The 27,185-nt window shown below is 34.9% G+C and overlaps 1 protein-coding gene across 1 annotated transcript; it reads right to left on the bottom strand.

Moving 5' to 3' along the window:
* Nucleotides 1-17,559: 17,559 nt before the first annotated feature.
* LOC134677545 (uncharacterized) lies at nucleotides 17,560-26,803 on the bottom strand. The gene has a single exon (XM_063536013.1). It carries the CDS (start codon nucleotides 26,702-26,704, stop codon nucleotides 24,968-24,970), a length of 1,737 nt encoding a protein of 578 aa, XP_063392083.1. The 5' UTR covers nucleotides 26,705-26,803; the 3' UTR covers nucleotides 17,560-24,967.
* Nucleotides 26,804-27,185: the final 382 nt, after the last annotated feature.

Below are 27,185 nucleotides of genomic sequence, written 5' to 3'. Positions count from 1 at the left end.
GAAGCGAACCGCGGTAACCTCAAATTCTTTAATGAGTATCAACTAAATTTTGGACTCTGATTTTATTTATATTTACCTAGGTTTTATGAACAGAAATTTATGGTAATAAATTTATTATGAAAATAAGAAATAATTTAAAGAAAGTCGAGTTATAGAAATGGAATAATTCAATAAAATTTATTAGCGTAATGTAAATGTAGTTGTAGAATTACTATAATGTATTTAAGTATTGCAGCATATATGATGACATAAATATAAAAAATTGTTGTTGATAAAATCCTGCTACGCCTATTAAGATCCCGGGATAACATAGAAGTAGCACTCCTGAGATAAGCTCAGTTACACCCTAGAATTTCAAGGATAATTACAGTTAACTATCAACTTCTAAACGATGTGTGATTTATTCACACGTGCTACTTCGTATGCCCGATGCAGGTCTGGGAACTCTTAGTCCGATTACAAGATCAATCGGAACACCTACCCTACCAGTTTAGCCAGAAGGGCTTTGACCAACACTTCGTAACCTAAGCACACCTAGATGATGATGAAAAGAAGTGTCAAAGTATTCATCAGTCATCAAAATTACTTATCTTTTTTATATTCAAAAGCTAGGGATGCTAATCCCTTAGTCCCATTCCCCAAAACTAATAATATAGACAGAATTCCTAGTTTTCTAGATGTATAAACAAAGTACCGAGTTTATTTGCTAACTATTAGTTTAATCTAGGACGAAATTGAGTATTCACTCAATTATATCCTTTGTACTGCTCCTGCCTGACAAAGGTTCCCTAAAGCAAACCGTTCCTCAATCCCAGAATAGTCTGCGTTCCTAAATCCAGCTGATGTTGTAGATACCTGATTGTATGACTCAGTACCTCGCTTCTACACCAGACAACCAGAAATAAAAAATAAAAGTGAAACATTATTTCTATCCCCTTATAAATTATAAATTAGGAAGATTCAGACAGTTGAACCCTTTACCCTTTGAATGCACATATTTTAGTATATTAGAACACTCAGCATAAAGAAACCATATTTTTAAACCATTAAAGAGAAATTTACATCAACCATATCAATTTTATAGACCAGAACTAAAAAAGAACCTTGATAGACAATAAAAGTGTGTGATTCTACCCTATTCCTACTCTTTGTCCCTAATCTAGTACATTCAAAGCACAGTTCGTTCTTACCATCGACCTAATGCTTTGTAATATACGCAAGTGTAGTTCCTACGAGAAGCTGTAAAGTTCGGCAGGCGAAACCGATGAAGCAACCTACAGGCCAGTGTATTTGGTTCCCCCTCCTACGCCCGCGGGCATGGTGGTAGGAAGTAAACCGCCCTATTCCGTGTATATAAGTGTATCAGTACCCTAGCACACACACGCACCAATCACGTGGGAAACTCTGCCGCGACTAAGACTAAGTGTAAGATATCAATCACGACAGAAGCTTTTCCCCGCAACCAGCACTAGTATGAACCGGAGCACCGAAATATATAAATAAATTTAATAGGAGACCTAGTCTCAATTACTGCCGACTTCAGTGGGCAGGGATTACTCCCAATGACGCGCACGTGACGTCCCCACATCCATCTAAACAGCTGGACCTTGAGACTAGTGAGATAATTCATCTCTTATGTTGATATAAAAGAGATGCCAAGTCCTCTCAAACTTGGAGCAAAAGACTCCTAATCATCCAATCCTTTGGCACCGTTAGGCGGAGTGAATGCTTAGCTGGACAAACTGTCAGTCCAAACAATGATCTGGCTTTTAAAATAACAAAAATACCCCATAGAAATACACTAAAATAATTATATTATCACAAAATTAAACTAACTCACCAGATAAGTGAAATTCCCTTAAACACTGTCATCTATATTTAACATTACGAGAATTTTATCCCGTAAAACCAAACACAGACACAATTCCAAGCCCCGGCCACGCAACGACATTGTCCCTGCATAGCATGACGGCACTTAGAACACACAGCGTAAAGAAAACTTCACAATAACTAAAACCCACACAAGGCAGTAAAGAATCTCCACAACAGTCTAAACTTAGCATTACGACGATCAAAATCCCCGCAAAACCAAGCACAGACACAAATTCTAAGTTTAAATTTATCAGGATAATTCCAAGTAAAAACAAACAGAAAAAGTTCGCGGAGAAACTTCACCTCCCCGCACTACGTTACACCCGAAAACCAGAGTCACTGCTAGTCCGATGGTCGAAGAATGAATGAATCCCCCCCACGCTCCGCACTGGCCTTTTATACCTTTTACTATGGCGACATAACGGCGACTAAGTGGCGACCGAACGGCGACTGAGTGGCGACCGAACGGCGACTGAGTGGAGACTGAATGGCGACTGAGTGGCGACTGAGTGGCGACCGAACGGCGACTGAGTGGCGACCGAATGGCGACTGAGTGGCGACTGAATGGCGACTGAGTGGCGACTGAATGGCGACTGAATGGCGACTGAGTAGCGACCGAATGGCGACTGAGTGGCGACTGAATGGCGACTGAATGGCGACTGAGCGGCGACCGAGTGGTGACATATAATGATAAACATTATTCCAAAAGTACCAGGATACCATAACTGAAGAAGAGGTCGTTTGCCTCGTGGCTTGTAACGACGTTTGATTCAAGAAGAAAGATCATAAGTTACAGATTGTTTTACTGAACCATATGTCCTAAATTTTAAGGTTCACTTTCTCTTACTTCAGATCAAAAATCATGTCCCTTTCTCTCACACAGTTTAGAGGTAGACAGAGTTATTTTCATTGATATTTACGCACACATAGACATTAGCCGTGTATTCCGAGTAGTCCGTTTGAGTAGACTTTAATAAAAAGGGAACGTTCGAATACTCTCCACGCGCGAATTTTCAAACATTATTTTACTTTGGTATTTTTTTAGTTTGTTTATTTCTAAGTTAAAATAAGGATTAATAAAAAAAAAATTAAAAAAAATCCATGTGATAAGTAATAAACCATAGAATTACGTGCATCAAGTTTCAATCATTAGAATATTAGATGAAATTATGAATGAAATATGCGTCTGAAGAGGACATCAGTACTACAAGGTATTTCTTTTTATTTCCCGTGTTTTGTAATGAAAAATGAGGCTTATACTAGGCAATAGGTATACGGCTAGTCACACTACGGAACCCTAATAAAGTAGACTCGTCACATCGCTACTAAAAAGTACGGAACCCTCGGTGTGCGAGTCAGTCTCGCAGTCGCACTTATCCGCTTTTTTACTCTTTAATATCGTCAGAGATATATATAACTCCGTATAATAAATAAAGTCTAAGAAAAAAACGTGCCTCGGACGGCCAAGAAAAAGTCATTCTCTAATAGATGGCGCCATTACCTTTGGCCTATTCTCGGCTAGATGGCGGTAACGACACCGTTTGGTATTTAACGATTTTAACACATATCAGTGAAAGAACATGGGTCAGTATGGAACAATAAAAATTAAGAATCATTTATCCGTAAACATATATTGATTATTTTATACATTTTCAATTTTATTTTAAGTTTTAATCGTGTGTTGATAGATGGCAGTAAATGTACCGTGACTACAAAATCGACAATGACAGGACCCCTCTATATACTATCTATTCTTTTTGATATCGTTCATTCATACTAGTATTAATATGAACGAATACAAAAATATTTACAACGATAAACATATATAAAAATATTTAACTAGAAAAAGTAAGTCAAGAACTTTAACTAAACTACGAATGACAAACGATAGCGCCATCTAATGCACACGCAGACCCATCTAGCGGCAAATGTTGGTACTAAAATATAGCATTGAATTGGGACCAACGAAATAATATTATATTTTAGCACGCTTTGGTGTTTGTCTGTCCTTACGTCTGTCGGCACAGAATAAATAATAGTACTAGGTGCAGAAGACTCACTCTCTAACAAAACGCGTCTGTTACGATCAGCACAGATATGGCCGCTAGGTGGCGACAGCACCACGCGTGGCTTATGGCTAGCCACCAAAATTGGTGTGGAACGGATGTACTTTTAGCTACCTGTAGCAAAGCGACGAAATCGCGGAGTGAGCCACGCCTGCTGTCGGTACGTCATGTGAGAACCGTATGAATGTAGTTATTTACGATACAAGTGCGGAAAATAGGAAATTCGAAACGAGTGGCAGTAAAATCGACCCGAGTTGCGAATTACATATTCGCACGTGAATCGTACGTTATACGATACATATGGCTCTTTAAATATTAATATGTACCGTCAGGCGATTCGTCTGCTCGTTGTACCATATAAAAAGACATCCCGGTGTAGTCGAATAAATATAACACCTCTATCAATTTCACCGACGGTCTTACCCCACTTAACACGGTACACTGAATCAAGTTAATAACATACTTGGTGGCAGGTCACCCATAGTATAATTAGTAGTAGTAGTAGTAGTAATCACTTTATTGTACACAACACAGGCATTAGCTTAGAAATGATTCCAATAATGAACATATATAGCTCCAGCAGCTTATAAAACAAAAAGAAAAGTATCAGAAACAAGTTTTGTATGAAAAACTATAATGCGCTGTATATTTTTAACTATGGTATCTGAAGCTACATACATTAGGTAAACTAATTACAGGCATAGATGGGCATTTTCATTTAAAAGTGCTATATATATTTAAAACTAGATACTTACGTAAGGACATCATAATAAAAAGAAAATAAAAACTTTTTACAAAAAAAAGAAAACCGACTTCAAAAAGGATGAAATAAAATATTATCCTTTTTAAGTCTATGCGTTACCAACTGATATGTTTGAAGTCGGTGCCAAGCCAACTTTTGAAGCATACCATGATTTTGGTGCGATTCGATAAGGATGTACGTTGGATTGCCTTACACGACGACAATGAACGTACTTTAACATATCTTTGACGTCGACTGTACCCAAGAACACACCTCAGAACACATGATCAAACCTTCTTAGCACAGTCCGTACCATGTTTTTTCGGCCCGCAAGCGTGAGATTGTGATTGAAGTTATTTCCCGTCCCTTATTCAGAGGACTACATTTCAAAATATAAAACAATTCAAGGAATTTACTTTCTTGCTAAATTTCACCTAAAGCGGTTCAGTTGTTTAGCCATGAAAAGGCGACAAAGAGGCAAACAGAACTACTTACACATTTATAATAGTTATTAGTACAGTTCTAATGCGATTTATAGTCATAATGCTGATTATTTATGACGGGTATTGTTACTACTTGGCTTGGCACCGACTTCAAACATATCAGTTGGTAACGCATAGACTTAAAAAGGATAATATTTTATTTCATCCTTTTTGAAGTCGGTTTTCTTTTTTTGGTAAAAAGTTTTTATTTTTCCATTTTTAGTTTTAATGCATTGTTAATGACCCAATCCCTCAACCCCCCCCCCCCCCCGATCACTCTACCTCACAGCGCATCAACCCCTGATCCATGTACCCCTCGGCCCTGAACCAGCAGCCCTTAGCAACCCCTTAACTCCTAACCCTAACCCCCGATCAGTAGCCTTACCAGCTTACCAAGAGTTTGACATAGATTTATTCGCTAGCGTGTGTGTAACTTACTTTTTTTGCATCTCGCTCGTACTGGCATATTAGTGCGAGCGAGATGCATAAAAAGTAAGTTACGAAGACGTTAGCGTAGCTAACTTAGCAATGTCAAACTCGTGGTAAGGCTACACTTGCACTACATCAAATTGGCGGTGTTCGGAAGCAAATGATCGAGTTACTTTAGAAAAAACCGAAATCACTTTACACGTGCCTTTGAAAACTGAGGAGTTCCCTCAATTCCTCATGGATTCCATCATCAGACCAGAACCAAAAATAATACGGAAACACCTTGGAGGTAATTCCTTCCAAACAAAAAAAAGAATTACTCAAATCGGATCACAGGTACCGGAGTAATCGCTGAACATACTACATTTAAAAAATCATCATCTTAGCATCAAAACAATCATCATCATCATCACCTTCATCAAAGTGGTGGTTTTCGGGAGAAAATGCTCGAGTTGCTTAAGAAAACACCCAAACCACCATGCATGTGCCTTTAAAAATTGAGGAGTTCCCTCAATTCCTCATGGATCCCATCATCAGAACAGAACCAAATTAAAATGGGACCAACTCGGAGGTAGCTCCTTTCAAACGAAAAAAGAATTACTCAAATCGGACTACGGATGTCGGAGTAATCGGTGAACGTAAGTACATAGAAAAAAAAAATAGCCACAACCGAATACAGAACCTCCTCCTTCTATGAAATGGAAGTCGGTTAAAAAAATGTGTCCCAAGTAAATGTCAGTTTTGTAACGTATTATCACAAACAATCACAAATTTTGTATGGACCGTTACAAAACTGACACCCAAAATGTGTATGAAAACTGGGGACAGTTTTTTTCTTTGTCTCAATGTACTCAATAGTGTTCAATAATAATAATGTGTTTGTGTTCAATAGTACTCGTGAGTCTGTCTAAATAATCCAAAAATCAACTTTTGGATTTAAAAAAGAAAAGTATATGGTACCATTTTTTGAAAACCCCCACGGTCCCCCAGATATACAACTTATCCTATTGTAAGTACAAAAGTTTCAGAGCAATCTAGCTAGTCACTGATTTAAACTTTCGCCATTTTTACTCATCATTATTCAAGACGACGGGACTTAACGGGACCAGGGGACGGGACATCCCTAGTGTGCAAAAACTAAAAAACTAAACTAAAAGAACGTCCAAGGTAATAAACAAGACCAAGTGCGGGTAGTTCGAAAAACTCGCGCGGCTAGATGTTGATGTCAACTTTAGCCAGGCTTCTCCGAGACTACTGGGACAACGCCGTCCTCGAAACGTCGGAGGTAAATTTAAAACTTAATTTTACGCGATTAGGTCCCGTCGTCGTGAAAATAATCTAGCTAGTCGTTTTAAAATGTGAGCGTAAAGGGGCCCACTGATTAACAGTCCGCCGGACGGTATCGGCCTGTCAGTTGTTCGGAACTGTCCAAATTTTGTTCTAACTGACAGGGCGATACCGTCCGGCGGACTGTTGATCAGTGGGCCCCTTAACTATGTTTGTATGGAAAACCGAGCTTGCTGCGGATTCTTAAGTACATATATGCACATACGTGACATACGTATTATTAATTTGTTAATTATGTCGATATACCTATAATTAGACATAACTTGCTTAATGAATATAAGCGATTAAGCGTATTAATAACGATTTATTTATGTAAGCAACTAATTAATGTAATAAACGCGTTATGAATTGATAATCTTATCAACGCGTACATACACATTAGAGTTAGACCGATGTAAGTCTGCAGCGATTTTGATAGCACACACAGTGTAAGTGTTATTTATATGTCATAATTTCATAGTAGTTTGACGTTAAAAAAAATGACACTTGCACTGCATCTGCTATCAAAATCGTTGCAGACTTATGTTGGGCTGGGCTAACTCTATACTCTGTATCTTTATGTATTTAAATAAAAGTAAACAAAATCAACAATCAAATGGCTCCTTAAGCCAGTTGAGGGTAGATGAAAACATTACATGATCAAATAATGTAGGTTAAAGTGGTCGTCGTCAGTTTTATAAAGTTACAAGTTACAGGTTACAAGAGTACAGGCTACAGGCACCTGTAATGCACTGTGAACGGCTACAGGTGTTTTATAAATACACATAAATAATTACAGTTGTAAAGAACCACGGTCAATCTCGATTACATGTGAAATCTACAGGTGTGAAGGACATCACTATTTAAAAAAAAACGTGTGTCATAGATACTCGGTTCTCTACTAAATTATGTGTTTTTGTTTGCTGAGAAATGAAGGAAAAATCGAGTGGTTGAGAGCGGCGTTCCATGCCAAGGATATACTTTTTGGGCCGTTTTCAGATTCAGATTAAGTTAGATTTAATGAAATATTTACGTAATAAGTAAATAACATGTAAATAAGTACTCTTTCACATTCTTACATTAAAATGTATCGTTTCGGTAGCGGCTCAAAGATAAATACGGTGTGTATCGACAATTATGAATAGTACACTTTACCATAATGTGAATGCACTATACTTAAATAAAGAGACGAATGCTAATAAATCAACGACAAATATCGGCAATAATCCCTTTCCATTTCCTAGTACATAAAATAAAACGAATCGTCAATAAAATCAATATCAAACATATTGTCACTTTATTTCCTATTTACTATATATTTCAGATACATTAACAAAAACTGATAAGGTGCATGGAAAAGTATGCATGCCCTGGCACAATCGTTGGCGTTGGTGCTTAACAATAAAGAGTAAAGTTTAAAATCTCTCAGAAAACGAGTCTACAAGTAACTGCTGTTGTACTGTTACAGGACTCAAGACGTATGTAAGTTTTTGTTACAAGTGTACCAATCTACACTTGTAATTTACAATATTTTTATAAAACGCTTGTTCGATTATGAGTTTAAAACTATAAAACTCCCGTATTTTCGTCTATGGTTGAGCTACAGGCACTTGTACCTGTAACCTGTAAAATTGTAACACAGTACTTTTATAAAACGCAAATTGTAAAAAACGGAGCAAGTGTTGCCAGTAAACGCCTGTAAACTTGTAACTTGTAACTTTATAAAACTGGACCCAGGTGGTTTTGTATTTGGTTGGTTAACCAATAAATGTTCTAGGTAACTGCCCGAAAATATAGAAATTGTTTGTTTACTTTTATTTAAATACCTAAAGATACAGATTAGCTAAGACACAGTTAAAACTCAACATTACAAACGTTCGTTTTTTAGCATTAGAAAGAACTTGAAAGAAGGTAAGCGATCTTGACAAGTCTTTTAAATGAAAAACGGTTTTTAAAAATCAGTAACTATATTACTTATGAAAGCAGAAGAATATAAATGAACACACATTTTTGCCGGAACTTATTCTTTAAATGTGTTTTTCAATTAAAAAACACATCAAGATTGTTTACCTTATTTCTAATGCTAAAAAAAACGAATTATAATTTTAAGAAAAACAGTATTGCATATAGAAAATCTTGTTTATTTTTCTATTTTTGTTAAAAATATTTTTTTTTGTCACAATTTAGTTTCCGTCCCCAGCGTAGTATCTACTCATGTGGTAGGTTTTTTTTTCTTAGTTTTGTTTACTGTAGAAAAATACACGTGTGAGGTTTCCTTATACCCCCCCTCCCCCAACGTGATCTATCGTGATTTTTGGTGACCCCCCTCCCCCTGTCGAACCTCGCGTGATTTGTGCACAAACCCGTAGGTATAGCTAAAGATACAGTTAAAACTCAACATTACAAACTAACTGTGGAACAGAATCCGGTCCACAATACCAGGCTAACAGAACTAGGATTACAGAGAATCAAAGCGCAAAAACTTGCCCCGGGACTAGCATCCTGATCGCCGTTATATATGTACATGCACGTACATGTGCGAAGAATTTGCGCTTTTTATTGCACTGACCTGTACTGTAGAGTCACCTGCAATAATATGTTACGAAGGCCGCAAAAATATGTGACACGCTCTTATGGCTCTACAAATAAGATCGTGTCAGATATTTTTGCGGTCTTTGTTGTGTGACATATTATTGCAGGTGACTGTACCATTGCCCACACTGTTAACTGACTCTTATTTTAATTTTACGATTTTTTCATATTTTTTGGACCAGTGGTTCAAAAGTTACTCATATTTCCGAAAATATTAACTATATTAAAAAATGGTTCTAGGAGACCCTATTCGTTTTGAAGGACCTACGTCCTACCTCCAACGATACCACACACTGTTGGGACAAAACAAAAAATTTAGTATATATATTAGGTAAATCGGTTTTAGGTATTTCGAGCATTAGGTGTTTCAACTTTAGGTAAGTAAATCGACCATAGCGAGGTAGGTATTCTGAGCTTAGGTTTTATAACTAATTGTAGGTGAAACGTGCAATAGGTAATTCCTTCAGTTAGGTGTTATGAGCTTATGCATAAAGCAACTTACTTTATGTTATGGCTTATGTTAATTAATCATTAGGCAGGTATTTTAAAAAATAGGTGAAACGAGCATAGGTGATACAATATTAAGTAAATAAATTTTCGGTATTCTGACATTTAACCAAACTTAATATTATTATTTTGTTAATATTAAATAGACAGATAACCAAACTAATGGTTTAGCATACTTACAGATTAATAAGGTTTGCAATATTTTTATATATTTTTAGAGCGATTGAAGTTAAGTGTTCCCAATTCCCCCACATTCCCCTACTTTATACATACAATCATAATGTATGCGATTTCGAACCATGTTATGATTCCATGAGTAGCCACCAACTACAAATTGAAAAATTACCCTGTCGTACCCAGTAGGTACCTGCTCTTCCCTACGTTACATTTGTAAATCTTATAAATATACAACTAACACTTACCTTTACCAGTAAAATTCCAGCATCAGACGAGGAGACGACTTATTATTATTTTTGTACGTAAATAAATACGCGATACGAATAACTAAATGACATGCACCCTCACAGGCTGACAAATAATGACTGATGAAACGAAACGAACTAAGGTTCGAAGGGAAGTTAGATTCTATGGATGGGTGGCAAAAAACGACGAAAGGATTTAAATAACCGTAGCTTTTAAATTATTTCTTATTTAATACCTTAATAAATCCTTAAACAAAGCGTTTTAAGGCACTGAAATAACAGGTCTATGTTTTAAGGATATAATTTTAAAAAACACCGGAAATTGTATAATCTAAGAACTTTTTTGCTGCGGCAACATATCAAGAGCTGTCAGTCAACTGCCAATGGATTACATTTAAGTAGAAACGGGTAACGTTAATGAAAATCTAGACATTCGAAACGTATTAGAGTATTAGACTCTAAGTGATAGGATTAAAGTACATTTTGAATTGTATATAAACATGTCAATGTATTGTGTATTTTGTAAATTTTTATCATTCTTTTTATTCTGCAGTTTAAATGTTGTATTGATCGCAATGCATTGTTGTTGTTTTGCTTGACCTTTGAATAAAATCGATAATCAATCTAAAAATAAACATACCGGCAAAATGTCGGGCGGCTGGAGATTCTGTCCGGCCACACAAACCGTCGTAAAAAACTTAAGAACGCGCCTAACACCGGAAGAACGTGAGAAACGAAACAAGTGGTTAGCGGAGTTTAAAGAGGAATGCAAGACCGACTTCGGTATAAGCTTGTACAGCTTGCTGGTGACTTCTGCCAACAACAGGGATAAGAGGGAAGCTGCAGAAGCGGAGGCCGAAAATACAAAACAGGTAAACCCTACAGAAGCTTTCTGTGAGTCCGTTGAGGCCGAACCAGTGGCCCGTTTCGACTACATGCTCGAAGAGGGCACGAAAAACAACATGCTATTTAAAATTCTCGCCGAACGTCTATCAGGTCACACTGTCGAGAGAATCTGCAAACACATGTTTGAGACGAAGAATTTAAAAATGCTTGAACTTGACAGTTTTTTCTGCAACTTCTTTCCTATTTACCTAAAGCGGGCCTATTCTTGGTTCTCTCTCGACATCATGGTTAAAGCTAACAAGGCTCATCCATTATCATTCCGCTCTTTAATGCTCATATTATTGCAAGACCTCGAAATATCGAATACTATGATAAATGACTTTGTCTTAACGTTGGACGAGGCAGGTAAATATGAGTTTATGTCAACCGTTATGGAGCTTGAGCTGTCGACTGAAGAATTTATTCATAACCTTGTTTCGATAACATCTGCATATAAGGGAGCGGAGAAAACGGATAGACTACAGCACTATATCTATAACAGTCTCATTCAGCATTCGACGCACTGCTTATCGGATTGGAATTACGGTAGACTCTTGCTAGCGTACCTCCACTCGATCAGCCACGGACAGTCCAACTTCGATATCCGGATGATGGAGCGTCTGATTGAAATGCACCGTTCCCCGTTCAAGCGGCCATGCATGGCGGTGCTCGGGGATGCGATGGCATCTCTGAATGAAGCGGCCATCCCTCCGCATCCCACCTGATATAGGGAGTGGGTATGGAATGCTCGCCGTATGAAGCACTGGACCGAGTTTTAAGGATTTGAAGAATGGGAAGCAAAAGGTTGTAAAAAGGTCATATTTGGTGTGAATTTTTTAAATTTTCTGTGTAAACATTAATACAAAGAATATCTACAAAATAGTGAGTTTTTGGTAAGATTTGCAGATCTGAGGGAATATTTAATTTTGGTGGCAAGATACCCATGTAAACTTTTTTAACAAAATAATCTCATCAAATTCGACATAAGGGATCATCCATTAATTACGTCACACGAATTTCTAGGTTTTTTCACCCCTCCCCCCCCTCCTTGTCACACTTGGTCACATTTTGCAAATCCCTCCCCACCTGGTGTGACGTCACATTTTAGGCAATTTCGTTTTCAACGAAATCGGCAATACTAACTCGGCATTATTTTTTTAATAAAAAAATTAATTTGGTAAAAGAAATATTAGTAATTTTATAACACAAAACCAATTAGGAACGAAAATTGCTTACTTCCAAAACCTCATTATTTAAATGTACAGCGAATAAAAGTATTAGCGAAGTAAAGAATTTTCAGTTACTGATGAATAGTGATGAAGTTAAAATGACGTCATAATGTTTGTGACTCCCCCCTCCCCCTTGTCACAACATGTCACATTTTCTTGACCCCCTCCCACCCCCTAAACATGTGACGTAATTAATGGATGACCCCTAAAGGTAAAAAATAAATTAATTATGGGTACAGTTGCCATAACAATCATCTCAACATTTACAACTCTATTTAATGAAATAAAAAATGTATGTATGCATTTTATTGCACACTAGAAAAAGCTCAAATCATTGGATGGAAAAAGCTTAAAACCTTAAGGCATTCTCTAACAGTGACCAAAATTGCAGTTGGCATGGTAAGCTTTTGGTAATGTACCTATTTTCTCAATAAATTAGGAATTGATGGACGGAATGTGATAAAACTGATAACTTTAAACATGACTTTAAATTGATTTGCTCAAGAAGACAATTTTGGCAACTTATGAACTGGAGTGCTGTATTTTTGTAATTTTAACTATTAACTACTAAACCTTGTTTTTACAACCCAGATACTAAAACTTGAATTAACAAACTTATGAAACTCGGGAACATTAATTGCATGTAAAAAATACGCAAGTATAACGGGTTAGCACTGATTGACTAGCACGTTAACTTTTCGTGGATTAGCAAAGTAATATTTTGGTTTTAATTATTATGAAACTCGCTTTCTGCTCGGTTCATAAACCCGCTTATATTTAATGGCAATCATTATGTAACAGTTACATAACTATTATGACCCTAATTTAATGTCAGTCTAGTATCTGGGATGTAAAATATAGGATAAACAGTTGCTTTGTATATTTATTGCAGTGGTTCTTAACCTAGGGGTAATTACCCCCGTGGAGGTAAAACTGGTATTTTACGGGGGTAATAAGCTAGCCTAATATAACAATACAACAAACGTACACGTTTTATTTTTTATTACCATTGGGAGGAGGGGTAAAATCAGGTTCCCTAGTTAGTCATAGGGGTGACCGGACTGAAAAGGTTAAGAACCACTGATTTATTGGATAGAAGAAAGTGGTATGGGTGCCAATTATGGTTATTATGGGGTCAACCAGTGGTTCTATCTTACTGATAAGGAGATATATCCTTGAGCCAAATAATTTTCAGGTTAATTACTAAAATTATTATAATATATATAATGGACTTATCCGAATATCATTCAATTAAAAAATTAATCAAACTATATAGTGCAATTGCATATGTGAAAGTGAGAACCTGATATTAAATTGAAATTGAAATCATATTAGAATTCAATTTTGCCTTTTGTAAAAGCCTCCTTTCATTATTTCATGTGATTTGCAAATTGAGAATATATGTATGTTCCTCAGTATGGCTGTATTTAAAAAAAAATTGAATTTTTGTGGCATTTTGCAACATATGTATTAAGAATTAAATAATAGTTGTTTGTCTTTACAGTATTATATGTACATGAAATCTATACTGTAGTAAAAAATATACAAAAATGTTAAAAAATATCTTACATTTATGTCTTAATGTTGCTAAATATAGTAATAATATATTCCTACATGTAATAATCTCTATAATTACAATAATTGACAAATTAATCATTTACCTATTAAAATAGTTACAGTGGAATCCGCTTATAATGACATCGAAGGGAACTGACAAATACGTCATACTAAGCGGATGTCATATAAAGCATACTTGTACAACTTCTTATTTTTGTTATGTTTTCCAAATGAATCTCAAATTCCTTTGTGAGAGATGAGCTTTATTTAATTTGTAACAAATATCAACTGTCACTGAGAATCAAAACTAAAATACCTTACACGCCACGAACGCACTAAACGTCCTCGCAGGGAAAGACGTGGTGACGGCCACGAAAACCAGCGAAGGTGTCAGTATAACCGGACATAATTTCATGGAAATAGGATTGTCACTATAAGCGAAGTCATCTTATCCGAATTTGTCACAAAAATTTTATATGAAAACCAAACGTCGCACAGTAATTACGTCATAGTAAGCGGTTGGTCAGTATAAGCGGAGTCATAATAAACGGATTCTATACTGTACTTACATATAACATATAGGTAAACAATACAATTTTTGGCTCTATTAGGTACACGTATTGAATATAAACATGTACCTAACTGTACTTATACTTATACCTATACATACCTACACAAGTGAATAATAAAAACTGTCAATCTCGATACAAAGTCGAGTTTATGGCGTTACGGAACAGAGATCAATATGCTAAGGCGTTATGTAAGTATAAATAATACTTGCAATATTGTGTAAAGACTGGCCAGTCTTATATACTTAGGGGGGGGGGAGGGTCACGAAAAAATCACGATAGATCACGTTGGGGGAGGGGGGTATAAGGAAACATCACGTGTATTTTTCTACAGTGAACTAAACTAAGAAAAAAACCTACCACATGCGTAGATACTTTTTCTCGGTTACGTTAAACAATAAACATAAATCTTTACTCTGCACTTCAAAATAGCGAGTCTATTTAACGAAAATAGAAAAATAAACAAGATTTTCTATATTATACAACACTATTTATCTTAAAATTAGATCAAATAAAAAAATTTCAAAAAATACACGTGAGGTTGTGTGGGCGGGGGTAACCAAAAACCTCACCAAATATCACCAAGGGGGAACGGGGGTCCAAAAGTAGCCGAAAACACCTCGCGTGATTTGTGCACAAACCCTTATTTACTTGACTTTTATTGTGAAAATTTTGGTCAGTAACTAGTAGTAATGTGCTCATTTTATGTATCGCTATGTATGGGGTAATATTAGACAGACACATATGTCCCACAAATATTATATAGCGGCGTAAATACTATAAAACACGTGCGTAACCAAAATTAAAATACATAACTTAGGGATCATCCATTAATTACGTCACACGAATTTCTAGGTTTTTTGACCCCTCCCCCCCTCCTTGTCACTCTTGGTCACATTTTGCAAATCCCTCCCCACCTGGGGTGACGTCGCATTTTAGGCAATTTTGTTTTCAACGAAATCGGCAATACTAACTCGGCATTATTTTTTTTAAATAAAAAAATATTTTTGGTAAAAGAAATATTAGTAGTTTTATAACACAAAACCAATTAGGAACGAAAATTACCTACATCCAAAACCTCATTATTTAAATGTACCTACAGCGAATAAAAAAATATAAATTAATTTTCGGTTACTGATGAAGTTAAAATGACGTCATAATGTTTGTGACTCCCCCCTTCCGACTCCCCCCTTCCCCATGTCACATTTTCTTGACCCCCTCTCGCCCCCTAAACGTGTGACGTAATTAATGGATGACCCCTTAACTTATTAATAATTGTTGTTAGGTTGTGTTGTAATACTTATGTAATTTATTGAGACACTAAATGTGGATATTGTGAATAAAATAAATATTGTTTAATGTCGAAACATTAAACAGTATTGTATTATATTTGACGAGGCACACAATCGGTTGTTTGTATAATGACGCAGATATACAGGGTGTTTGGTACATCGTTTGCCAAATTAAAACGGCAGATAGGTTGAGTCATTTGCTATCTTCTCAGGCCTAGAAATTTTTAATTTGGTGCAAAAAAAAAATCACTTCTATGACAGTTTTTCGTAAATTTCAAATTTTTACTTGCGTAGTAGTAAAAAGAACCATGGCCAATTTTGTTTTTCTAGGCATGAGAAGATAGCAAATGACTCAAGCTATCTGCCGTTTTAATTTGGCAAACGATGTACCAAACACCCTGTATGTGCTGTATTATCATTGTGTGCATAATTAAAAATTAATGAATGTGATATTAAATCGAGTAATTTGACTGTCAGGGTTATAAGAAAGAAGGGTATTAAGTTTGGCTGTGTTGAGCGTATATGTATACTCAGTATACATATACAGTATATTATACTCAGTATACATATACAGTATATTATACTGTATGTACCCCCCTTTACATTAATCTATATACATGTTTAATGTCCGTAGTATTTAAAATATCACACTATACTCGTATTGTTGTCCATTTACTCTGTAGAATTTCAGAATAACTACAATTTTTAACTGTGTAGAAAATGTCTTATATATGTTAATCTTAAAGTGTCAAAATTGTACTTGTTGTATTTTTGAATTGTTGAATGTTGGCAAATAAATGTCTATGAACAATTGTCTATATTATTTACCTGTCGCGTTTTGTTAGAGAGTGAGTCTTCAAAGTACGGCGCGCTCATTCATTCTTCCGTGGAGTCTTCTGTGCCTAGTATAAAAGGTTCAAATTCATATGATAGCTTGTTCAGAGAACAATCAGCGTGGTCTTGTTTTTGGAGATAACAAAAACGTGTTATCTCCGAATGGGCTGTTTCATGAATCTGAACCATATAACTAGAACTGTAAATTTGCTTTTTAAACGGGCTACTTACGTCGGGGCTATTAGCAGCAAGCATTGTAACCACTGCATAAAGGAAACAATACCTTTTTTAGGGTTCCGTACCCAAAGGGTAAAACGGGACCCTATTACTAAGACTTCGCTGTCCGTCCGTCCGTCTGTCTGTCACAAGGCTGTATCTCACGAACCGTGACAGATAGACAGTTGAAATTTTCACAGATGATGTATTTCTGTTGCCGCTATAACAACAAATACTAAAAACAGAATAAAATAAAGATTTAAGTGGGGCTCCCATACAGCAAACGTGATTTTTGACCAAAGTTAAGCAACGTCGGGCGTGGTCAGTATTTGGATGGGTGACCGTTTTCTTTTTGGATTTTTTTCAGTTTTTTTTTGCTTTATGGTACGGAACCCTTCGTGCGCGAGTCCGACTCGCACTTGCCCGGTTTTTGTTTAACAGATTAGGGTACGAGCACGAAAAAATCACCTGAGATAATTCATACTATACTATTATTTATGTGTGTCTTGAGTAAGAGAAGGGTGCAATAAAACGCCAAATTCCAAACCTCACACGTTTAATCAGTCGAAAACCGGTGTCCCACGAAAATGATAACAGTCAAAAAATAACCAACAGTCGGACGTTGCAAGCATTGACACAGAACTATGTGTAGAAACTTAGAAAGATATTCGAAAAGTGTGAACAGAAAATACTGAAAAGCAGAAACTTGAAAAAACATGCATATCTACAGTTAGACCAAGAATAGTCTGCAGCGATTTTGATAGCCCACGCAGTGCAAGTGTTATTTTAATCATCAAACTTCTATGAAAATATGACGTATAAATAACAGTTGCACTGTGTTGGCTATCAATATCGCTGCAGACTTTTCTTGGACTAACTCTGATCAAGGTTTTGTATTAAACCAACAAATATTTTTCATCCTTTACTCTTTTATATAAAGGCTTAGTTTCGTAATTTTGTAACTTCTTACAAGCTGATCCTAATGTAGTGAGTAGATAACTCAATATTAGCAGTCCAAGGAGTGCTCTAATTTTACTAAGACCTATATGTTGCCCTGTACAGCATCACGGCAAGTATAACACATATCGTTATTTTCTCATAGAATATATTAGGGGCTCAATTTTATTACCTACTCTTAAACTACCATGCATTGACGTATAATATCTAAGGACGAGCGTTACGGGCATTAAAAATGGTACTAGTTCAGCGGTGTTACTCACGAATTCCAGCCAATCGTGCAGTCTATTGCAATTAGTTGCGACCAATAGCGCGCGTAATACGAACTCAATAACCAATCGCTTGCGTGATGCGAACTCATCAACCAATCGCGTTGTAGCGGTGTCACACCGCTGTACTTACCCCTGTCATGCCTCATTATTATTGCCCGTAAAGCCAGTCCCTAGATATCTATGTCAATGCTACCATTATTATAGTCTGTATCTTTAGGTATTTAAATAAAAGCAAACAAAATCTACCATCAAATGGCTCCATATGCCAGTTGAGTGTAGATGAAAACATTACATGATCAAATAATGTAGGTCGTAATGTCAGGTGGTTCAAATACAGATCCAGGCGGTTTTGTATTTGGTTGGTTAACCAATAAATGTTATAACTACCCGAAAATTTACAAATTGTTTGTTTAATTTTATTTAAATACCTAAAGGCACAGACTGTATAGGTACGGACTACGAAATTCCTTTTACTACATTACATGTTAACAACGAAATAAGTTTATAATCAAGGAAAGTATGAAAAACTCCAAACTTTGAATTAGTTTGTATAAGTTACACTTAAATATTAAAATAAGAATACAAGAGAACGTCCATACAAATCGTAAGATTATGACAATGCTTGAAACGACCGTTACATGATATGAACACGACTTTGGAGATCACAGATACGGTACCGAATCGGCCAGACGACGCCGTTGAAAAAGCCAACCTTTATGAAAAAAGTATAGTAAAGTCAAAATGGAAATTAGCGTAGTCAAAGTTCGGTTGGATCTTTCTACGGTGCCGCTATAGGTCGCATAATATCGGAGATATATAAGCCATTATACAGGGTTTTCGACCATATTGTGCGAGGTGATTAGGTAGGTCATACTGAACAATTATCTATGGGACCAACCCTGACATCCGAAAAAAAAATTGGCCTTTCCATAGAAAACGTCCACAACCAAAATCTATGAACCGGCCAAAAAAATTTTTGTGATTTCGGAGTTGGTCCCGTAGAAAAAGTTGTTCAGTGTGGCCTGCCTAATCACCTCGCACAATATGGCTAACGGTCCAAAAATGAGCTTCCTGTATATATATTTTTATATAGTTTGTTTTAAATAGCAGTATTACCTACATATAATCTTTATAATGCTGCTACTAGAATCAGTAAAAGATATAGGGAAGTTTTGTTACTTGTCAAGATTTAATCTTTTACCAATTTTAAGAAAATTTACGTATGAATTTCGTAGTGCAAAATTCTGTTTAAATTCTTAAAAATAAAAAAAATGTGATGAATGTGGAATAGATATCTCCAATACTATACGACCATTTCTTTTAGTATTTTTAAAAACTATTATAACAACAATTTGGATATCAACATTAAAAATCACAGAGTTTTTTAGCATCCTTAGAAGTAGTTGGTTTATTTTATTTTATTCTCAGTATGTGACCATGTGAACAATTTTGAGAATCTTACATATATTCTGACTAATTAAAAATTGCCCGTTAATGCTCTTATATATAATACGAATAACTATAATTATGCCAAAGTTAATTACTTATTATAAGATAAGGTATAATACCAAAACTTATATTAGTGATTAATTTTTATGTTAATTTAATAATAGGTACTAAGAAGCTATGCCCAAATCCTACCTTTTTTTAAATCACCAAATGCGTTGTTTTTGTTAAGTTTTTTTTCTTTACAAATAAATAATAGACCATTTTTGTATAATACTGTGTATGTGAAATGTTACCATACATAATCATAATAAACGTTAAAAAAACAATCCATGTAAGTTTTAAATTTATAAGATTATGGAAAGTTAGGTACCTCAGGTCAATATTTTATATTACGTTTAAAAAAAAGAAAAAAAAAATTAAAATATTTTTTTATTATTAGCCGTTTAGTATGTAGGTTATCATCTGAATTTCTAAACCGCGATTAAGTCGCTGCTACTAATCGGATTACTTGAACTTGTCATTTATTAGCATATTATTTTATCGCGGTAAGCCGTCGTCTCTCTCACAAAGCTGATAAAGAGAGAAGAATACGTGTCGATAAAACACCTTGATAGTCCAGAATCCCTAGTGTACGCCAAGCGGGACGTTTTGGTCAAAATCCAATACAAAATGACACTTAACGCAAACGCGTACCGGCCCGATTCGAACTTTAACCTCTAGCCGCCCATACGTCAAACCTTGCCAAGCAAAATGAAACTTTATTTTGTCAACACAAAGTTTAAATTAAAATGGAACAAGAGACCTTTTTATAGGTCTCTGGGCGGCTAGAGGTTAACGTATCTAATCCATATCGTTTCTAGATCTATTAATTGTAATAGATGTAGAAACGATATGGATTAGATATGTCAGTGTCAAATGTGACGGTCACTTTTGATACAAAAAGTTGTGAGACTTTCAGAGGCTCCGTGTGGTCCGAAATTTATTACAATCAATAATAAGGCAATTAATCGACAGGGCATGGCTGAAAGGCACCAAATAACTATTGGAATTTTGAACACCGTGTGAACGATTGGAGCACATAAAGTGGTATCTATAATTTAGCTTGACCCACATTGATCCGATATGTAGTTGTACAATTCAACTAAAATACATATGTGACGTTATCTATGAAAAGGGACCTTATTGTTACCGTTACCGTTATAAATACAATGCCGCGCGACGCTGTGCGGTGTAAGCGCCATCGACAATAAGGTCCCTTTTCATAGATCCATAAAGGCCACGCTGAATATTGTCATGTTATATTCGTAATTAAATTTGAGGTTGCATATAGGATTTTACATTATTTTGTAATTAATTACGAAATAAGAATAAACAACTAGTGCCGAAATTCTACGAGAAGGCAAAATATTCTTCTGTAGATGTGAATTGAAACCTGATTTTTATTCCGTGATTATTTACAGAAAATAATCCCTTATCGTATTTAAATACTATACGAACGAATACAGTAAAATTATATTTACTTGTGACTTGAGGTTCTATTGTTACTGCGAATAGTGGGATGTGACGTAAATGATTGTAAATATTATATTAAACAATTTAAAATCATTTGGTTTCATTTGTTACGTCAAAACTGCATCAATATTCACTTATGGCCGTTTGGATCAATGTGAAAAAAGCTTAGAGCTAACTGCGTATTAAATAAATATCATATTATCCTCTTTTTTGTAGAAAGATAATTAAGTAATAAGTAAAAAGAAAAAAAAAACAGATATTTTACATTATGTCGAAATCTATTGTCTAAAACATATGTACCATATTTTTTAAATTAGAGTAATAAAAAAAGATAATGTTTTTAACACTTTCAAAACTAGATTTAAATAAAACAAGGTATCACGCCAAGACTTTAAAAAAGAGCAATAATTATGAAATTTTATTTAATATACGCATATAACTCCAAAATTGGGGGCAGCTATTATTTTAAATTTGACTATTATTTAAATGTTACTCCTACAATACAGACGACCCCAGTATTGGAACCATTTATGTTTTAAATGCCCTCTTAAATAAAGTTAGCAGACATGCATACATAAGCGTAGTGTTTATTATATTTTTTTTTACTTTTTTTAATTTAAACGATTACATTAAATACATATTCTTGGAATGTTTTGTGCATCGTTTTAATAAATTTCGTTTCTATTTTATGTGTAAATTGACTTTTGACTTTAAAGCAGAGTTTGAGAATATGGCATATCTTAATAAATAGATAATTATTCTAAAGTGACATCGTATTCGAGATTATTTGATTATTGTTTTGAATTATAAGACTTGGTCGCGAACATTTAACCTACTGCCGTGTATGTACTACATTTTTCAGACTTAAGTGAAGGATATATTAGATATAGTAAATAAAACTGATTACTAATTATTAAAATACTTAGGTAATTCTTGCAGAATTGTATAATACGAATAAAATCTTGCGTGCCTATTTGTTTCTTACGAGTTTATAAATATGGAACTTTCAAGTCGTCAGAAAACAAAATATCAATGGTATTTTTGAAATATAACAACAGAAATTGAGCTACATAATTTGTTTATATAAATAGAAGTGGATCCAATTTATAACTACTGTCCCTATTTAATTAGATTAACTTTTTATATAGATAGCGTTAGTATATCTTAAAAATTACAATAACCATATCTAATTCTACCATACACATTGTATATTATCTTAGAGTACGAACAGGCGGCGAGACAGTATAATGAAATAAGTCAAAAATTTCGTAAAACAACGGACAATCTACTTTTAAATGCACAACCATGTATAAATTCTCTATTTTTTTTTCATATGACAACAGTATTTTTGTTAAAACGTTAATTTGTAACTTTTTACTAAATTTTTGACTTATAACCTCAAATTTTCAACAGTGGCATCAAAATAATCAGTCTTTTGGGTTGGGTGGATTATCTACAGGATTGAGATCATATTTATTAACAGTTTTGACATTTTTAGTTGGTGGCTTAATTCATTATTTCGATAAAACTATTACAGTTCAGTGAAAAAATTTCTCGATTTTTTTAATATTTAAATTAAGACAAATATAATTAGATGTTAAAATGTACTCTATTGTGTAATTTATGCTACTACAGAATACAAAATAAAATTTAAAAAATAAACCATATCCAGCGACAAAAGAGAAATTAAAATTATTTTCAAAAATTGGTCTCTATTAAAAATATATCTGTTTAAAAAAAGTAGTAATATAGCTGTTTTTTTAAGTAAAAAATGTCAATATGAACACGTTGGTACATGAATTAAGCCAGTATCTCGCCTATTTGAGAATCACATACTACAAAATACTTAAAAAAAAACTTTTTTTTTCGAATTTTGAATTATGCTTTTTCACCTATAGGCTACTTATGCTACGCTACTAGTGCTTACTCTAACTAACACAATAGTGCTAAAAGCTTAGATTACGAACAAAAAACTTCAAAATGTGGTAAGTCTTTAGTCAACCCTGTTTTGAAAATAAATTAGGGCAGATTCGTTTTCTTATAGACTTCAGTGGTTGTAGCATGGACGCATTTTTATCTGTAACGTTCTAACAAGTATGTAATTGCGAAAGTGACAGGCGATAAAAATCCTACCATGCTACCGCCGTAGTAGACAATGTAGCTTAGATGTATCAGAGGTTTATGCTTAAAAAAATAGTAAGTAAATGTTTTATAAATATGTAAAACTTCTGCTCATTCTAATTTCTTTACATACGTGACATAGAATTAGACCAATTTAAGTTGGCAGCGATTTTGATATCCCATCAGACTGTGCAATTTCATAGATGTTTGACATTTAAAATAACACTTGCCAGTCTAGGATATCAAAATCCCTGCCAAATTGTTGTCCGTTCATGTCAAAGTTGATGTTATTTCAGAATGTGTGTGTCAGAACGTTCTAAAATGATAGCATAACTTCGATTGTATGGCGGCGGATCTGATGGAGAGCGGTCATCGTCGCCCATGGACATAAACAACTTCAGAATAGCCACATGTCTACAAGACTCATAAGAAAACGAATGCTTCGGTACTAATTTATCGATTGGCCTTAATTTCTCTAAATCTCAGTAAAATGGGCGGGAAATATCATGAACACATCAAACTTGAGTTTCGGCAGTGAGCACCTAGATGTTTGCGCCGTCCGGTAGATGCCGCTAGTGCCGAACCAAGATTTTTAGTATAGAAGATATTTAAGAGAAAATAAAGAAAAAATTAATTGATTTTTACATAATAATCAATGATAGTTTAAGTCGAAAGATTAGTAAGTAGTTGTCAGAAAATAGCAAAAATAACTTTATTATTAATATAGACGTTAATTCATTGCTTAGATGTTATACGAAGGATATGTTTAAATAGGTGAATTTAAATCAAATATAATTAATTTTATATTGAAAATAAACGCTTAACTGTGTAATATTCGAGGCATATTAGAAATAATAATAAATAGTAAGAAAAGTAAGCTTGGTAGGCATAGGCAGTAGCGGCATCTAGCGGATTTGGTCAGCAAACTCAAACAAAAACAACGTTAACCTTATATCAACAACAATATGGCATTAACCGCTTTTTTTTCGTAAAAAAGACGATAAATAAGAAAGTATAGTATAAAAGATAACTCGAATTGAAGAAAAGTAAATATTTGAGCTAGATTTAGGATACTACTTAAAGTTACTATTATTTTTGTGTAAAAATGTAAATATGGTAACCAATAAGTCTAGAAAAGAAACTAGAATTGATTTTAGAGTTCAGAGTAAATAATAAAAACATAAATAAATTATATTTCTGTCCTTTGATTTAGTTTAAAAATGTATTTTGATTAAAGGGAAGACCAATATATTATTTCATTTATCATGTTTGTGTTTTATTTTAAATAAAAGGACAGAAACTACATAACATAATAAACGGCATTACAATGTACTGTCAAATAATATTTCGACAGTTATTGCAAAGCGAACAATTCTGTCAAAAAAAATCTATGCAATTCTAAATTTGTAATGAATTTAGAATTTAAATAGCTATAATTTTCTTAACAGATTTAAATCATATAAATTACAATGCAAATTTAAAGAGTATGTGTGTATTTGAGTCAACTGTGTGTATTAAGCTTGAAATAATCAAATGTGAGCAAATCGGGTTACTTCATAAGCTATTATTTGATTGCACAAGTATTGAGTAGAATATTCACACATGCTCTTTAAGATAATAAAAAAAAATCATGCACTTACTCTATGATTTCATCTAACTTTTCTCGTCTCTCAATATGTTCAGGCTCTGAAATGTGTGCCATCAGGATGGATTCGCCAGCGATAGGATTCTCGAAGCACAGAGAGCAGGCGTACACAGCTTCTCCAAAGCAGACAATCTTGTTAACATCCCGGTACATTGTCATCGGATTCAGCACTGTACTTGGCTGTATTTCTTTTCCGGCAGCAACACACTTCTTTATATACGCTGTCTTGTATTGGAAATGTATCTTCTCACAATGTGTTTGGCTCAAAATGTGACGTAGCAGACTGTTCTCGTCAGTTTCGGTGACTTTACAAGTTGGGCAGTAGAATTTTATAACGTTCTTGCATTCAAAGTCTTGATTGCTCGCTTCACTCTTGAGTTGAACGCTGTGGACTTGTACGTAGAATGTGATACGTTCAATGGCTGGTGTTTGCAGCAAGTCACAATACAGGCTTGTGTCTTGGAAGCTGCAGTAGCTGACAATTTGATCGAGAGATTCGGAATAAGCTGTTAAGGTGGATGAATCCAAGCTGAAGTTACCAATTGATGATGTTATAGACTGATTTGATAGAGATCTTTCATCCGATTTGGAGGTTAAGCCCGAGTCGGTTTCAGACTGAGAGTGACAGTTGCAGACACATTTGGAGTCGCACAGATCTGTGTCCTGGTCTTCTGTGCCAAATAGATTAACCATGGCTTCGCGGAGATCTGGAAAATCAAAATGTCGCATTTTCTTCTTACTCCTCAGTTTAGTTGTAAAAGGTTTTCTTTCTTTTTCATTTAAATAACAATTGACAAATTCATCTATAGTATGTTTCACGGACATGAGCTGCTTTTTAAATTTTTGCTTGGTGATAACGTCTTCTTTTTCAACAATGACATTCCATGGACCTGAAGGGCTTGGAGCGCGGCTGTCAACAAATGCTGCATCTAGCATCTTCGGCTGTTTAACTTCGCCCCCCGGTACGGTTGGCACAAGAGATCGGCAATGAAATATTTTAGAGACTTCTATATTAAACTGGAAATCAGACAGAAGTTTTTTCATGAAACAATCAATTTTCTCTAATTTGTTTTGATAATTGAGGAGGAGTGAGATCCTTTCTTCTTCATTCTTATCCAACTCCACATCTCCAAAAGACTCAAGGCTGGTGGACCGTATCAACTGTTCTTCGTGAATTGGTTGTACTTTGCGACACATTTTAACTTTCTCTCGTGATGTTTTAGAACCATCGGAGTCCGAATGATCTGAGAGAGACTGGATATCACCATTATCAGAATCATCATCAGACAAACCAAAATCAAATGACTTGTTAAAATCAAAGTCTTTGAATATATCAGCACTCTGGATTTCCAAATGCACATGTTTAGGTGTGTTCTCGCTAGGGGTGTCATCTGAATTTTCCTGGCTATCGCTAATTCTTGCGTCTACATCAACCTTCAGTTTCTTGCATTTTCTTTTAGCTTTCTTTGAAACTGGCGTCTCAGGGACGTTTAAGATGTCAGTATCTGAGAGAGAGGACTTCTTAGCAGCAAAATTTTTGACTGATTCGGGTAATTTAAGGCTTGTTGCATACCTGGATGTAGAGTCGGGCTCCGTTCTCTCGAAATCTATGCTTTCTGATGTTTCTCCAAAATGTTTTTGCGCCCGTTTGGCCTCTTCGTACCCAGTATCCCCTGGTTTGCCGAAATAATTGATGTTAGAAAGCATCTTCCTGAGAGAAAACGCCATTTTTGTCCATCTAAGGCTTCTATCGCAGCAAAATTTTCCCCTCGTATCAATCAGCTGGTGACAAAAATATTTTCATTTAGTTAGCTACACGAACAAAGAGAAGTGTCGTTGATAATTATTGAACGATCGTTACCTTTTATCAATCCTCCAGCGAGTAACAAAGAGTAATTAAATGTATCACGTCATTATAACAAAGAAAATGCAATGTTTTATTTCAGAATACCTGCGAAATGTAAAATATAAAATTGCGACAAAGATTCTAGATTGACAACAAATGGTATACTGCACGACCAAATTGAAAATCACTACGTCATCCCTCATAGCGCTAGTAGTCATTGTATTAAGAACTATAAATGCAAATAGGTCATCAACTAAGTGACTTCTTAATTTTTACGGGTAGTAAAGTACATGGTACATCAATATTTGACGCAGGTTTGAACAGCAGCTATATATATATATAGCTAATTTTATTACTTACTGT

This window comes from Cydia fagiglandana, chromosome 26 (genome assembly GCF_963556715.1).
Source record: "Cydia fagiglandana chromosome 26, ilCydFagi1.1, whole genome shotgun sequence".
In the NCBI taxonomy this organism is placed as follows: Eukaryota; Metazoa; Arthropoda; class Insecta; order Lepidoptera; family Tortricidae; genus Cydia; species Cydia fagiglandana.
This window is presented reverse-complemented; position numbering and strand designations above follow the sequence as displayed.